The sequence below is a fragment of the Hyperolius riggenbachi genome, chromosome 7 (assembly GCF_040937935.1).
Source record: "Hyperolius riggenbachi isolate aHypRig1 chromosome 7, aHypRig1.pri, whole genome shotgun sequence".
Classification (NCBI taxonomy): domain Eukaryota; kingdom Metazoa; phylum Chordata; class Amphibia; order Anura; family Hyperoliidae; genus Hyperolius; species Hyperolius riggenbachi.
Window position 1 is genome coordinate 283376118 of NC_090652.1, and position 17657 is coordinate 283393774.

The 17657-nt window shown below is 44.7% G+C and overlaps 1 protein-coding gene across 1 annotated transcript in view; it reads right to left on the reverse strand.

Annotated features, from left to right (window-relative positions):
- Positions 1–17657, reverse strand: part of KYNU (kynureninase) — a 137067-nt gene that overhangs the window by 95636 nt on the left and 23774 nt on the right. Inside the window, exon 4 of the mRNA XM_068247079.1 lies at positions 12237–12319. Coding sequence (XP_068103180.1) covers positions 12237–12319 — 83 coding nt within the window. The remainder of the gene's footprint in view (positions 1–12236; positions 12320–17657) is intronic.

The following is a 17657-nucleotide window of genomic DNA, read 5'->3' on the forward strand; positions in this document are numbered from 1 at the left end:
TGTCAAAGTTGGCTACTAAGGGCTCCTGGTGTAGTCGAAATTCCAAATTCAGCTACAATGGGCGCCTGGTGTAGCTGAAAAGCTACTTTCAGTTTATAAAAGGGATGCTGTTACAGGCAACATTTGTTGGGCTATTAAAGGGCTCTAGATATAGCCTAGAAAAGTGACATAACTGAGAAACGTGACCTAACTTCTCCCTACTCTCACACAGAACACCCCCCCCCCTTGGTAGTGCCTAAACCTAATCCCCCCCCCCCAGTGGTGCCTAACCCTAAGACCCCCCTGGTGGTGCCTAACCCCCCCAGTGGTGCCTAACCTTAACCCCTCTCTGGTGGTGCCTAATCCTAAGATCCCCCTGGTGTTGCCTAACCCTAAGAGTCCCCCTGGTGATTACTATGACCTAACTTCTCTCTACTCTCAGACCCCCCCTGGTGGTGCCTAACCCTAACCCCCCTGGTGGTGCCTAACACTAACCCCTCCCTGGTGGTGCCTAACCCTAGGACCCCCTGGTGGTGCCTAAACCTAAGCCCCCCTCTGGTGACTACTATGACTTAACTTCTCCCTACTCACACAGAACTCTCCCCTGGAGGTGCCTAACCCTTAACCCCCCCCCCCCCCCGCCCCACTTGTGATGCCTAATCCTAACCTCTCCCTCCCCCCTGCACCCCGAAATAAAAAAAAACCTCAGCTATAAAGAGGCACCCTTTTTTATAGCACAATCCAAAACCTTATAACCAAAAACCTTGTAGCCGAATCAAAAATTTCGGCTACAAATATAGGCACCCTTTTGTAGCTGAATCGAAAACCTGGTAGCCGAAATAACTTTTTTACCAACTTTATGGCCGAGATTTGCAGAAATAACATTGAAGTCTATGGAGGCGCCCTTTTAACCACTTATACCCATCCAGATAATCTGCCCTCGATCGCACATGCTCCCGTGCGTGCTCCTGCCGCCTTCTGTTAGCCCGGAGATCAATAAATGGGAACACAGTTCCCATTCATTGATCTAAGTCCCAGTATGAAAGACCGACGCTGTCAACAAGACGGCTCTGTCTTTCGAAAATCCCTTTCTGCCTCATCCACACTTTACTTACGCTGGCGTAGTAATGCTACCAGGGCACATGCCTACAAGTGCCTGATGATGTAAAGGTGGCTCACTTGCCTCCCTGAACGTCCCCCTCCCTACTTCCCTATACAGAGTCCTGATGAGAGTGTAAATGAAAGGCTACTCACCCTGTTCTCTGCATTTTTACTGACAAGATCGCCCTTCAGTCAGGGGCATCTCTAGCTACTTAATAGTGAGGACATTTCTGGCTACCTAATACTAAGGGGCACTTATAGCTACCTATGACGAGCAAGGGAAGTAAGAGAGAATTGACAGCTGCACCAGCCAGCACACTAGCGTGCGGGTCCACGACGGTTTGTAGGTTCATGGAGGATGAAGTGTAAGGTGCCAGGACATCTGTGCCTATAGGCTCCTGTAAGGTAAATCCGGGCCTGAATGCTACGCATGCAGAAGTAATCTCCAAGGGCATCTTGTGGCCAAATAGTAAAATTACACCTGAAAATAGAAATTTCCAGACAATGACATTTTTTTGTTTTACTTTTAGAATTAGTCCCTTACTTCCCACACTCCCCGATTGCTACACCAATTTTTTTTTTTTTTTTGTAAAAAAAAAAAAAAAAAAAGAAAAGCAATAAAAAAAACCATAATTGGTTACTTTAGGGACTGAACTTTTTTAATATGTATGTAGTAAGGTATATTACTGTTATTTTTTTAAATTATGGGCTTGTGATAAGTGATGGACGCAAAACTGAAAAAATACACCGTTATTTCCAAATAAAACATCGGAGCCAAAAATTGTGATAGTGACATAATTTAAACGGTGTAATAACTGGGACAAATGGGTAAAATACATGTGTTTTAATTACGGTAGCATGTATTAATTTCAAACTATAATGGCCAAAAACTGAGAAATAATGTTTTTTTTTTTTTCATTTCTTTCCTAATCTTCCTGTTAAAATGGATTTAGATTCAAACAATTCATAGAAAAATATAACACACAAAAAAAGCCTAAATGGTGGTGGAAAAAACAAGATACAGATCAGTTAATTGTGATAAGTAGTGATAAAGTTATTGGCAAATGAATGGGAGGTGAACGTTGCTCGGATGCAGGTTGAAGTGGTTAATACCGATGGCTCAGGTACCCTTTTCAACTGATTCCCCAAACAGTTTAAGAGTTCTGTTTAATGGAAACCTGAAGGGACTTTAAAAAAAAGAAGAGTTTCACTTACCTGGGGCTTCTGCCAGCCCCCTGCAGCTGCCCAATGCCTGCTCCATAACTCAATGATCCTATGGTTCCCCGCCACAGATACCATAAGTTTTGGTATCGCCAACTTGCAAGTCAACAGTCACTGAGCCTATGCGGCCCTGGTCGCAATCGTGTCCTGGTTCGCACTGTGCAGGTGCAGTACGAAAAAACCTTGTGCTGGGAGTGCGAATGAGGATGGCTATGGCCAGGGCCGTACAGTGACCGTCGACTTGCAAGTTGGCGATACAGAAAGTTAGCTGCGGCGGGGGACCGGAGGATCGTTGAGTGACGGCTCGGGCACAGGGCGGCTGTAGGGGGCTGGCAGAAGCCCCAGGTAAGTGAAACTCTTCTTTTTTTAAGTCCCTTCAGGTTTCCTTTAAGAGTTCTCCAAAGTTAACCAAACTTTCTCTCTACCCCATTTCTGGGAGTTAGCCGGATCCAGAAATGCTGAGGACTGGGCCTGTCTATTACTTGTAGTTGTGTCATCTGGGATAAGCAAGTTCGTCTTGACACAATCTAGTCATCCTATATAGAAGATACATATAGTTTATTTTATAGTGTAAAGGACACCTGAAGTGAGTTTAAAAGACAGATATTTACCTTCAGGCTCAGATTTACATCACAGGAGGCACAGATGTCCTGGCACCTTAGACTTCGCCCTCCATGAACCTACAAACCCCGCCGAACCACCCCGCAAGTGTGCTGGCTGGCCCAGCTGTCACTCCTCCCCTACTTCCCTTGCCCTTCATAAGTAGCTATAGGTGCCCTTTAGCATTCTGTAGCCAGAAAAACCATAAATTATACGTACGTAAGAGGTGTTACCAAGTATTAGGTAGCTAGAGCAACCTTAGTATTGAGTAGCTAGAGGTGCCTCTGTCTGAAGGGAGATTTAGTCAGTGTAATACTGGGAGTTGGGTGAGTAACCTCTTATTCACACTCTCACCAGGGCTCTGCATAGGGAAGGAGGAAAAGAGTCACTGGGGGAGGGGAGTGAGGCGCCTTTTCATCATCAGGTGCCTGCAAGCATGTGCCTACAGTGCCTTGTGGTAAATCCGGTCCTGCTTACTTTAGAAATGGGAAGCCTGTGAATGGCACGTGTGTATGCACCTTTCCCTTCCCATTCCTAGGCAAATTTCCTTAATAAAACAGGGCTGGATGTACAATTCAGGAAAATTCTAGTGCCCTAAACTCCGCCCCTCAACGCGAACCACACCCCCAATCCTGGCCATTATTTTCTTATAATATCACATAAACAGCTAAGCTAGCTAGCTGTTATGTAATTCAAAAAGTGGGCCTGCCCAGCAAAATTTTGGACAGACTATACATAATTGTTAATGAGGTTACATAGATTGGGGCTTCACATAACAAAGTCACCACCTGATATTGCCTGAAGCCCCCCACCAACCAAGATGAGAAGAGCTGGTGGCAAATGGCAGTGTGTGGGGCCAGAGTGCGTAGCTGATCTGCGCTGCAGCTGGTGCAATGCAGGGAGAATGCAATACCCACACTGCCCACCACACTACTCTCTCTTTCACAGGAGGCACTGATTCACCTTGGATCTCTGCCCCTAACAACGAGCCAGCGACTGGAGCCAGGTGGTGACTGAGTGACTCTGCTGAGAGAGGAACCATTCGGGAAGGGGGAGGAGCCCCACTGCCACATGAGGCACCTGTAGGCAAGCGCCTACAGTGCCTTATAGTAAATCCGACCTTGTAATAAAATTGTTCCAAGGCTGCATTTTACTAAGCAAACATACTGTTTCTCATGGAAAGCTTATGAATACAGCGGCAGGAAAGCACTTAACACACACCGACTTGTAAATTAGGTATGAGGTCCACTTTTAATCGTGAATTGATAGTTTAAATTTTGACAATGCTCATAGTAGTTCCCTTTTGTGTTTGAGCATGGCAGGTGCTCCGTAAATGAACGTTATCGGTCTCTAAATAGATTGAAAGCCCCACTTTGATTGCGTTATTAAAATGGATGCTGATAGTTGGGATTATTTGATCTCTTTGAAGTGATTAATAGAAGATGAGCATTAGAGAACAAATAATGGCCGGGAATAGGAGCAGGCTCTTCGTAGAGCGGTATAAATCACTTTCTAGTGCTACCAGTTTAATGAATAGCAGCCCAATCACTCTAATTTAAATGCACTTTGCCTTTTTGCATCTATACTTCATCACTCTGGTTGTATCTGTCGTGAGGCGCCCTGTGCTGAATCAGCTTGCTGGTACTGAGCCTGCCTTCCAAACTTCTTCTTCTTCCAAAAGAGGGGAAGTCATTACTTTACCTCCCCCACCTTACCTCAGTCTCTGCTAAAGTGTGTCTACAGGAAATAGGACGGGATCGCTTTCCATGTGGAACCCGAGAGCCGCTGCATTACAGATTGTGTTCCTTATGCCCGCCTGTCCTGACTTTTAGAACATTGTTATTGTTATGCCTAAAACTCTTATCTCAAAACTGCATCCTGTCGTTACACGCCGCCCAAACCACAGGCAGGGTGACTCGGTCATCATGTACTTAAAGTGGACCTGAACTCTTGCACAGGACAGAAGGAAAACGTAGAGAAATGCACCCTGTATGTATTTAGAGAGTTTAGCCTGTTTAATTCCCCCCTCATCTGTGACTAATCACCAGTGTAATTTGATCTTTAGCTGTGTCAGCTGGCTGCCTCGGCAGAGCAGCTTATTCGTAAACACAAAATGTTAACCCTGCTAAGTCTGTTAAGTCTGCTTTCATGAAAGAAAGAAGTAGACACACTGCAGATTAATTGCAGGATATGTATCAGCTGTAACAAAGAAATGTTTTTCTTTAAAGCAAATCTATATTAAGAAAAAACGTTTTTTGGGGGGTACTCACCTCGGGAGGGGGAAGCCTCTGGATCCTATCAAGGCTTCCCCCGTCCTCCTCTGTCCCACAGCGGCAGCGATACAGGACCCCAAACGGCTGGGATTTACCTTCCTGGTTCCAGTGCAGGTGCAGTAGTGGCTTTCGGCTCTGAAATAGGCGGAAATAGCCGTTCTCAGTCGGGTCCGCTCTACTGCGCATGCACAAGTCTCCTGTTCAGTAGAGCGGACCCGACCGGGATTGTCTATTTTCGTCTATTTCCGAGTGGAGAGCCGCAACAGCGCCACCTGCTGGCACAGGGAAAGGTAAATATTGCACAGCCTGACAAATTGTCGGCTGTGCTTTCCGAGGGGCAGACAGAGACCACTGTGCAATGGAGGAGAGCGGGGGAAGCATTGATAGGATCCAAAGGCTTCCCCCTCCCGAGATGAGTACCCACCAGGGCATTTTTTTTAATACAGAGTCTCTTTAACCACTTTATCCTACAGGTAATTTTACCCCAACCGCCAAGAGCCATTTACACCTGTCAGCGCTCCTCCAACTCATTTGGCCACAACTTTATCACTGCTTCTCACACATGAATGATCTATAGCTTCGTTTCTTCGCCACAAATAAGTATCGCCCACAAAAAACAGCTTTTTTGTGGGCGACACTTATTTTCAGTAATTACTTTATTTTCTATGCATTTTATAGGCAAATAAGCAATGCTACTATAAGTATTACCCACCCATTTTATTAGTCCTGGCTATCACAACATTTAAACTATGTTCCTAGTTTGGCAGCAATATATTATTTGGGCATAATGGTGTATTTATTTTTCTCTTTTGGGATTTTTTTTTGTGTCCGTTTTTTTTTTCTACTTTTTTTTTTTACATGTATTTGGTAACCCAGGGGGTTAATTGCATTTTTTGAATTAAAATTAAAAATGTGTTTTTAAATTAAAAATGTGTGGCATTTGTAATGTAACTTTTCAGTTTACCAGTAGTGTTTCATTTTTTTTTTTTTTTTTTATTTATTTCTGTTATTATCAATGGATATGGCCCCTGATCGGGGTCATGTCCATTTATTCCAGGTACTGCAATTGGTTCGGGGAACCCTTGCTCCCCTCCCCAATCGCCGACATTGACAGGAACAAGCAGTGGTAGTTCGCGTACCCGCCTCTGTAACACTGGATGCGTCTACATGTCCAGCTAAACTTGAGCGGTTAAGTTTATTATACTGTTACTTATCTTTTAGATCAGAGAGGAAGTATTGAGTTCAGTTCTGCTTTAACCTCCTTGGCGGTAATCCCGAGCTGAACTCGGGGTATGCCGCCGGAGGTCGCCGCTCAGGCCCTGCTGGGCCGATTTGAGTTCTGAAAAAAGCAGCACACGCAGCCAGCACTTTGCCAGCCGCGTGTGCTGCCCGATCGCCGCCGCTCCGCGGCGATCCGCCGCGTGCAGCGGCGAAAGAGGGTCCCCCCAGCCGCCCGAGCCCAGCGCAGCCGGAACAAACAGTTCCGGCCGGCGCTAGGGGCTGGATCCGGCGGCTCTGACGTCAGGACGTTGACTGACGTCCATGACGTCACTCCGCTCGTCGCCATGGCGACGAGGAAAGCGAAACAAGATAGGCCGCTCGTTGCGGCCTATCTTGTTACTTTCGATTGCCGGAGGCGATCGAAAGTACGCTTCCGGAGCGCCCTCTAGTGGGCTTTCATGCAGCCAACTTTCAGTTGGCTGCATGAAATATTTTTTTTTTAATTTAAAAAAAACCCTCCCGCAGCCTCCCTGGCAAAATAATTAAACCGCCAGGGAGGTTAAAATGTACCTGTAGCAAAAAAGTGCTAGGACAAGGGCTTGTCAATGGAGCTTGGCTACACTGCGCAGGTGCTCGGGCTTGCAGCCCGCATGGGCTCGGCTTTTTCCACTGAGTCAGAGCAGTGGCTCCGTGTTACTGCCTGTGCCTGCTCAGCATGCCAATGCTCAGTCTCATACGGGAGTGCAGCCGCGAGCTTAGGGGGTCCCAGTGTTGGAATGGCGAGGTGGCAGGAGATGGGGGAAGCCTCTGGAAGATGGGTGTGAGGATCATGATGGTCACACTTGTTTTATGACTTTTACAAGATGGTCTCCCAGGTTCTGAAGGAAAGGGATGTGAACATTAGCGGGGGACATAACATTTTTCTGACAGCCCCCTCATTACGCCCTGGCTGGTCGCATTGTTATTACTGCAACTTTGTCATGGGTTTGTCTACACAAAATCACACGCAAAAGCAAAATTACAATGCAGCATTACGACGAAATTAAGAACGAGTTTGTCAAAAATGACAAATTACCATTTTGCATCCTAATTGCGGATTCTGAGATGATAGGGAAGTGACAGGGGTACCTGTAGTACTTCTGACTGCAACTTCCAGGCAGAGCCTGATCATCCACAAGGCAAACCTAGGCAGTTGCCTAGGGCCTGGAGAGAGTCTAGTATAGTGGTCTGGTGGATGCTAGCCCCACCAACTTTCTAGAAAACCAGATCATTGTCAGCAGTGGGCAAAAAAATGCTATCTTGCCTAGTGACCCATTTCATCTTCATCCTTTTCTGCATCCAGGCAACAGTCCCACTCTGACTCCCTCCCACTGAACTTCACTCTGTCTGGAAAGCTGACCCTTCATTTTTCTGATTAATTAAATAAATACAATTTACTCTGGGATCACCCAAGACGGTGATTGAAATCATCTATCACTGTCCAAAAATAGATTTCTATTAAGTCTTCTCCTATGTTATTCTAATGCTGAGCCAGACAAAGCAAGGTTTAATGGACTAGCTATAGCTATATAGAAAAATACAAATATGTGCAGAATACTAAGGCAGGAGACATCCCATCACATCAGACACAAACATCCCTTATAAGGGCACTATTTACTAAGAAACGCCATCGCAGTCGCAATCATGCTGCCATGTGATCACATTTCTCGCTATTTCCACAACCGTGATCTCGCTGTGATCCGTCCATCGCGTGTACGGCACTATTGTGGTGCATTCGCTTTTGAGATTTATGACAGACAGTATGAAAAAAAGAACTTGGAAGTTGGATTGTGGAATTGTGGGGAAAGTCTAATATTGTGGCACGATTGCTATGCTATATTTCTGCATTCCTATACCCTGTATAGGGGCACAAATGCAGCAAAAGCACAGCAGGCGAGGGATTGCAATATTTGTCATCCGAGGGATCGTTTCTCGATCTTCCAACAGTCGACATGTGTGTACGTAGCTTAAATTTCTTTATTTTCCTGGTTCAGTGGAGATTTGTTTGTTAGTTACATTTTCAGTTTATCACCAATGTTGATGTTGAGTGACTGAAAGCAAGCCTTAAAAGACCATCATAGCGAAAAAAGTAAGCAGTTAAAATCGGACAGAATTAACAGGTTTTGAACTAGTCCATCTCCTTGTGGGGTATTGTCGGGGTTTTCTTTGTTTTAAAAAAAAAATTCCTGATTGGCCTTTGCTTAGTCTAACTGCCAAAATAGTATGATTCCAGCCAGCCTCCCTACAGGCAGTTAAACTTAGCAAGTGCTGTTCATGAAATGCTTTTGAAAACAAAGAAAACTGAGAATCCCCCAAGAATTCTCCCTTTATAAATCAATCAAATCAATCATAATAAGGAGATGGACTAGTCCAAAACCTGTTGGGTCTGACATATTTTAACTGCTTACTTTTTTCGCTGTAGTGGTCCTTTAACAAAACTTTTGTATGCTTGAAGCCATCTTTAGTTAGTACATACCATAATTAACCACTTGGCAATCTTGGACATAGAAACAACCCATATGGTTTCTTGGATATTAAATATTGGACGTAAAAGCATACTATCATCAAGCTTTATTTGACAGTAAATAAAAAGGCCACCAGAGGATTCCAGTGGCAACCTGTGAAACTCTAGTAAACTCCATGCCGAAGAGAGTTAAAACATTGCTGGTAATGCATCTTTGTGATACCCATGGTCTAGCACATAGGTGTCAAACTGTGGCCCATGGGCCATATCTTGCCCTGGGCGCTATAAAATTTGCTCCACCAGTGGTTCCAGGCTTTGGCAGTTAATTTGGTCCAGGGCCACGTCCTCTCTCTTGCTCCCCCCCCCCCAATTAACATCATCCTCCGTATGGAGTGAGGAGTGATATAGTGTAGCCACGCTCAATTACTCCCTAACTCCGCCCTCTCCCAACATATGCCTGCCCTCCCTCTTGCCCTCCCACCATCCCTTGTCCTTGTCTGCTTTAGACTATGAAAGAATAGGTCTACATTGTATTGTCAAATAAAAAAGATTTGAAATCATTATTGAACCATTTTTCAATAAATATGACTATTGGACCTCAACTTGATGTTAATTTTTAATTTCAGTCCCTTGTATATTTGAGTTTGACAACCCTGGTCTAGCTCTATAGAAGATAAACGGGATACAGATGTGGACAACATCACATTTGGGAGAGGGACTTAAGACTACTTGACAAAAAGTTAAATAACTGTATTCAATGCCAAGCAGCTGCAACTAAAGGAAAGACAATTTGGGGATGCTTAAAAAGGGAAATACAAACTCGGGATGCTAGCATAAAACTGTCTGTGTTTTGCTCTCTTGTAAGGCCACAGTAGGAAGGGATTTTTTTTCCTTTTCAGGCATAATGGGTCCAAGCCTTTCAATGTTTTTTTCACCTTCCTCTGAATTATCTAGGATATGTGAGGGTGCACGCTAATGTTGTACCATCATTTCTGGTTGAACTCAAAGAATATATTTCTTTTTTCCACCTAACTATGTCAAGTCTGAAACTAACCAGTTATGAAATTGCTTTTTTTCCCCCTGATAAACTCTACCTAACCCCACCTTTTAACCTTATCCTAACACTAAACTCTAACTGGAACAATTAACCTTGGAACAATTTACCTTGTTGTTTCTCTTTCCTGACCTTCTAAACTTCAAAACAGTCCTACAAATTGTTTTACTGGCATTAATATGCCAGTAATTCTGGGTTCTGGCACTGCGCTGAGAGGATAGGGCACCAGAATGAGCTGCTCAGTTCTAAAAAGCTGAAATTTGCTGTGGTCATCAGATTCATGGCAGATTCCCAGCTGCATCTCAATTCATAGAAATTCAGTAAATGCTCACCCTACATAATTTTACATACATTGCAGAAAAAAGGTTACATAAACAGAGCTGTACACAGACCAGCTACACTCAGACATGGCTCTATTGATGTCAGAGAAATGGTCAACTTTCACCCATGGAGAACCATGAATGATCCATGAGGGCTGGAGAGAATTTCCCAGTTCACAGAATGACCTTCAGGTCACATTATTGTTTAACCTTCACAACAAGCAAAGACACATCTCCCAGCCTTGCTCATTAACCTCCCGGGCGGTATGATTATCTCTAGACTTTAGGGTAAAAAAGCAGTGCAATTTTTTTACAAGCTTTTACCCTAAAAGCAGGAAAAAAAATCATACCCTAGTGAGATCTGTGGCAGCCCTGCACATTACTCACCTCCCTGGGAACCAGTGCTGCAATTCTCCCTCCATCCTCCAGGGGGTGCTGTACCCCTATAAAGAGATCACCGCCTGTCATCATGACACCAATTGGCGTTCTCACCTGAGGGATCCAGAGCCTACGAAGACCAGAAGTAGAATAGCTGCCAGCATGTTGATTCCGGGGAGGTGTATTAGAAACATTGCCACGCTGTGCTGTCTCTGCATACCTCACAGAGGCTGCCCCGAGTCAGGCTTGGGATTACCGCTCCTCCTGGCTTTTTTTCACCACCCCAAGCCTGACCCGGTTACCGCCAAGGAGGTTAAGATTGTATTGTTAAAGCGGAATATAACCCTGCATTTCAACTTTGCTCTAAAACATTATTTACAGCATATTATATGCAAAAAGCATTTTTTTTTTTTTACTAGACCAGCATTGGAAGGGTTAAACACAGAGGTTTAAAGTTCCGTGGAAAGATATGCAGAAGTTCAGATTGTTACATTCTATTTAGTTATATGTATCTATTGAGAAATGTTACACACTCTTTGGCTGTCCTCCAAGCTCCTTCTCAGTCAGAGAGATGAGTCACATTCAACACTTAGATACATTTATGTAAACAAAATGTATCTATGTCAGCTTCGGATGCGTCTGCAGAAATCTCCAGGAACTTTAAAGCCCTGTGTAACCCTTCCAATGCTGGTCTAATAAAAAAAAATGCTGGTTGCATATAATATGCTGTAAATAAATGTTTTAGAGCAAAGTTGAAATGCAGGGTTATATTCTGCTTTAAGAGAAATATCCACTAGAAGTGCACTTGACAGTTGAAACATGAAGTTAGGGTTATCTGGTGTTCAGAGTCAGCGAAGAATTTGGATTAAAAAAAGTAGCTTAATGTAAGGCACCCAATAATTAGAGGAGGGTTTAAGTGATCCTCGTAGTGATCTTGTACTCAAGAATACCCAGGTAGACTGAGCGACCAGGAGCCCAATGTTGTAGTATCATTAACAAATGGGAAGTTGTAAGTATAAACAGCTATTTTCACAAGAGTGAGCTGCAGACAAGGGCATTGCTAGCCCCAGAGATTAGTGGCACGTTCCTGGGATCTATACTGGGGTGCCCTGGATATCCCCCAGGCAGAGTCAGCTGTGCCTCAATTGCAGGCATGCTGGGAGCTGTTGTGCATCAATCAGGGTTATGCTGGGTGCTGTGATACTTCTGTGCATACTGGGTGCTGTGGCGCCATGCTTAGCGCTGTAATGCCTTTATAGGGGCATGCAGGGAGCTGTGGGTCTTCTATGGGGGCAGGCTGGGAGTTGGGAACATGGGAGGGGGTCCACTAGAAGGTCAATAAATGCTATGGGGGGGGGGGGGTCTGCCAGATAACCTGGCAACAGCCCAGACCACCCATCAGAAAGCCAGACCAGCCAGCACAGAATCCAGTTAACTCTGCCTAGTTATGTTTAAGTGACATTGCCAATGTATGTGATATGCTACATTTTTTTTTGTATTAATGGAGAGAGGGCTTCAGCCAACATATTGCTGGGCATGCCTACTCAGACTGCTGTTAACTGCATAAAAAGTAAAAATACACATACCAACAATTTTTGCCATAAGATCCACAATACATTCATCACACAGAGCCCACGGACGCTTCCCCAGGAAATGGCCATGAACGCCTCTATAAAAAAAAAAAAAAAAAATTCTGTCAGCAATAATGTACAATGTCTAACTATAAGGTTCGCAGTAACAATAAATATTGACAAAAACAGTCATCAGTGAGATGCCTATTTTTCAAGTTTTGTTCCACATTGTTTTCAAATGTCCCTCAACTTGAAAGTGAATCAGTTCATCTCAGTAGCTGCTAATTGTGACTCGCTTAGATGAAAGTTGAATGCTGTTTTTGCAAAAGGCTCTCAACAAACTTTGAAAACCCATCACGTCTAATGAACAATTCCTGGGAATTAAATGTATTCTTTCTAGTACTGCTTATGTAATTACTTAACCTTTTCGGGACCACGTGCTAGCCAGATGCGGCGTAGAATCTACGCCGGCCCGCAATTGCCCGCTCCCGACGCGATCGTGCGCACCCGGAGGGGGAGATTAAGCTGTCATATGACAGCCGACATCTCCCCCGAGTGATCAGCAGCCATCGCGTATGGCTGCTGATTACGTGATCACTACGATCGCCGTCGGATCGCAGTGATCAGTTTGACAGCTACGGCGGCAGGGGGGAAAAGAAGAGGATCCACTCACCTCCCTGCCATTCCCGCGACGATCGGCACCCCCCTCCGCTCTGGCTGGCATCTCCGCTCCGTCTGACGTCAGCGCCGGGTCCTGGCTTGATGACGTCATCAAGCCACGACCCGGAACTGATCGTCAGACAGAACGGAGATGCCGGCCGGAGAAGAGGGTCCTGTGCGGCTCATCGCTGGAGCCTGGAAGGTAAGTGAAGGCTGCTGGCAGAAGGGGGGGCCCAGGCCACCATGAGGGGACACAAATCCAGGCAGCCACAGATGGGATCCGGCCGCCTGACCCCCCCAAAGGCGCTCACCCCTTTCCTGCACAAAATGCCTGGTCCTTAAGGGGGGGTAGGTGGCCGGTCCCAAAAAGGTTAAAGAGGATCTTTAACCAAGGATTGAACTTAATCCTAATGAGTAGCTGATACCCCCTTCCCACGAGAAGTCTTACCTTATCTCCAGTAGATCGTTAGTGGGGTCTGTATGGCTGAAATTGTGGTGAAACCCCTCCCACAGTGTGATGTCATGACCATGGCCCTGACAGTTTGCTGTCTGTGAACCTCGCTGCATTGTGGGGAATGACAGCTTTTTTCAACTGCCAAGCAAGCAATATCTCCCTCTGTGCATAGAACTCTCAGTAAATAATAATCATTCTATACAGATCACTTGCCAGAACTAAAGATGTCACCTGTGATACATTTCAGAATGTAAATCAGGGAGAGAATATATTCTACACTGGACAAACACTGACTAAATAACCTATAAAAAAAAGACAGTAAAAAATAAGCAATTTTATTCATTATGTTATTTTCACTATAGTTTCTATTTAAAGTGTACCAGAGCTCATTAAAAGTAAAAAAAAATCATACATACCTGGGGCTTCCCCCAGCCCCATCCGCTCAGATCGCTCCCACGCTGCCGTCCTCCGCTGCCCGCAGCTCCGATACTGGGTCCCCACATTTCTGTCATTTGGAGCTAATCTGACGTGATGGAAGTGCGCCCTCTACATATCTCTCCAGCAGCTGCTGGAGACGAACACAAAGAACGCACTTCTCCTGCGCAGACTGGAGCCGACTGACAGAAATGCGGGGACCCGGTACCGGAGCTGCGGGCAGCGTGGGAGCGATCTGGGCGATGGTGCTGGGAAAAGTCCCAGGTATGTATAATTTTTTTAACTTTTACTATGATCTAAATCCCTTTAAAGAGAACCCAAGGTGGGATTTAATCATGTTAGTAGGGCACAGAGGCTGGTTGTGCATACTTTCACCAGCCTCTGTTACTGTACAGCGCTCCCCCAGACCCCCTCTGCGCTCTGCTGTCCCCTGTAATGAAATCCGCCGTGCTAGCGACATGCAGGTTGTCACTAGCACGCTGTTTACCTATGTGTTGCCATTCAACGCCGCTCCCCTGCCTCATCTATATCGCCGCTCCCCTCCTGCGTCCCTTCCCTCTTGCTGATTGGAGGGAAGGGACGGGGGTGGGGAACGGCGATATGGAGGAGGTGGTAGAGCGGCCTCCTGACTAAATCATATAAACATAATTATTGTAAAAATATATTACATTATTTTCACTGGTGTTCCTCTTTTTTAAACCCTCACCCAGTATTTTGTTTTTCTCATTTATACAGTACAGGTTTGCATGAAGTTTTGTTGAGTACCAAAATGAAATAAAATATATAGTAGTGCCTCGCCATGCTGTTCGGTTTTTTTCAGTTTTCTGCTTAGCACCACATCCCAATAAAAGGCATGTCCGTGATAAGTTTTTAGAGGCTTATTTATTATATTATTTATTTAATTATTCATACAGCGCTGACATATTACGCAGCGCTGTACAGAGTATATTGCCTTGTCACTAACTGTCCCTCAGAGGGGCTCATGATCTAGTTCCTACCATAGTCATATGTCTAGGTATGTATCGTGTAGTGCGTGTATCATACTTTAGGGCCAATTTATGGGGAAGCCAATTAACTTATCTGTATGTTTTTGGCATGTGGGAGGAAACCAGAGTGCATACATACAAACTCCTTGTAGACCTGGCTGACATTCGAACCAGGGAGCCAGCGCTGCAAGGCGAGAGTCCTAACCACTACGCCACCATGCTGCCCACTTAATTAATTCCAAAAAGGGTGGCCTTCTGGCTGAGAAGTAACATATAGCATATAGTATTCCAGGTATAACGCCAACAATTAGGTGCTTGGCCGTAACAGTTGATGGCACCTTTCCAAAGATAAAGCTAAACAATGAAGTCAGAATGAGGCCAGCACACCACGGTCCTGTAGTTATATGCACTTTTTTGGCTTTATTTAGCGCCCAGAAAGCACAATATGAAGTCGCATAAGACCCCTTTATCTAGGCAAACAATTAGGATTGTTCATTAGATGACACAGTCATGGGCCACTGCCGTGGTCATATTATGGACACTGTCCAGCTATTAATGGATTGGCTGTGGTGGTGGCTGGACAGTAATAAAAAAAAGAGACCAGGGCTGTGGCCAGGGGTGTAACTACAAAAACCTTGATGCCCCTCCCCAATGTTTACACCCCTTTCCTTGACTATCCGTGGTACACGGCCAGCCAGCCCATCTTGCAAGAGCCATAAAAGTGTAGACATCACCATCTTCACACCCATAACAAGTGTACTAGCAAGCAACAAAAACACCTGATCTCTCTGAAGGAACAACCCCTCTATCGGAGGGAGTGAAATAGTAATGGGCCCTGGGCCCCCCTGCAGTCGTAGGGGTTGCTCCCCTGTAGTTACGCCCCTGCTTGTGGCCCTGACAGTCTTCTGATCGATCCGGATCTTTTGCCTTGATGAAGTTGTCCTATGCGACTCTGAACCATCACGCTGCACTTTCTGGAAGAATAACAAACAAGTATAATTACTGGATCACAATGTGCTGGCCTCATTCTGACTTCATTATTCCTGGCCGAGAGGAACACCAATGGCAGACAGTTCCAACACTACCTTCTGCACTTAGTCATGCAAAACCACAATTTTCTAATGTCTTAATGCAGCTTTATTTCTTAGCAGAGATGAGAGCCACATTTAAAGAGAAACTTTAACCCAGGATTGCACTTCATCCCAATCAGTAGCTGATACCCCCTTTCTCATGAGACATCTTTACCTTTTTTCAAATAGATCATCAGGGGAAGTCTATATGGCTGATATTGTAGTGAAACCCCTCCCACAGTGTGATGTCAGGGCCATGGTCCTGACAGTTTGCTGTCTGTGAACCTCATTGCATTGTGGGAAATAGTGGCTTTTTCCAACTGCCAAGCAAGAAGTATCTTCTTCTGTGCATAGAGCTCTCAGTAACAAACATTCCGTACAGATCACCTGGCAGGACTAAAGGTGTCACCACCAGTGATACCTTTCTGAATGTAAACCAGGAGGAGGAAAGATTTTACAATGGGCAACCACACTGACTTAATCTTACTAATATTATAAATGTGTAAGTTTGGATGTTTGTTACTCAATCATGCAATAATGACTGAACGGATTTGAATGAAATTTGGCACATACATAGTACATTACCTGGAATAACATATAGGATACGTTTTAATGTTATCCCCATAACCAAAAAGTGGGCAGAGACAAATACAAATTTCACTGGGAAAATGTAAACTGCAGCAATTCTTACACTGTTAATGCCAGGGTTCTCAAACTTTGCACAGCTGGTCACTGGGTGACTGGGATTAATATTCAGAAAAGTGGGTGGAGCCTACAAAAGCCAATCAAAATTTACCTATTGATTTTCAAGGGGAATATTTATTTGCTGCCATTCTTGCACTGTTCAAGGCACAAGCCTCAAACCTGATACAGTTGGTCATTGGGTGACTGGGGTTCAAAATCAGAAAAGGGGGTGGAGCCACAAATCCTAATCAGATTTGTTTCATTTCAATGCAAATTGTTGATGCCAAAGACCACAAAGCTCACAAACTTGGTCATTGAGTAATTGTGTGTTAGAGTTAGAAAAAGTGGGAGCAGCCAACACCAGCCAAATACATACCCGGGCAACACCAGATCATCAGTGGGCGGAGACAAATACAAATGTCACTGGGAAAATGCCTGAAACCTGGTACAGTTGGTCATTGGGTGACTAGGGTTCAAATTCAGAAAAGGGGGTGGAGCCACAGCCAATCAAATCAGTTTCATTTCAATGCAAATTGTATTCAGTATATGATTTTTTTTCACTACAGTTCATCTTCAAAAGTAAAGAAAATAAATAAATAATAATAATAAAAAAAATTCCGGCCAGAGACACCCTTTAAATACTGTAGTTTACACTGCCGACAGTAGCTTATCAAAAGACCTCCCTAACGGTAAACAGCAATAAACACCCCTGCTTTGCAGTAATAGAATCCCTGTGTAAATAGAGCACATTCCCAGTGATTGTTGGAAGCCTGTGCTAGAATTGGGCCGTGAAAACTCGGCCGAATAGTTTATTCTAATCAGTGCGGATAATGGTGCTTTGGCTGCTGGCACGGATCTCCCCATGTCCCATCATATTTGCAGTCTGCAGTGAAATGCTATGCAGATCCGCTATAATCCCTCATCTTCCTGGACTTTTTAGGCCCTGAAATAATTAGCGTTGACGTAGCTGGAGAAGCTTTTAGGGTTAAAGGTTCTGCGGCGTGTCACTGCGTTGGAAATAGCTGCCGGGGAGGGGGCCGGGGCTGGAGGGATTCGAAGCGGAACCTTCCCATAAGAAGAAAATAGAATTTAAACTGGAATAGAGAAGCTGCACCTTAAACAGCAGCTGAAATTGCTGAGCTAATGG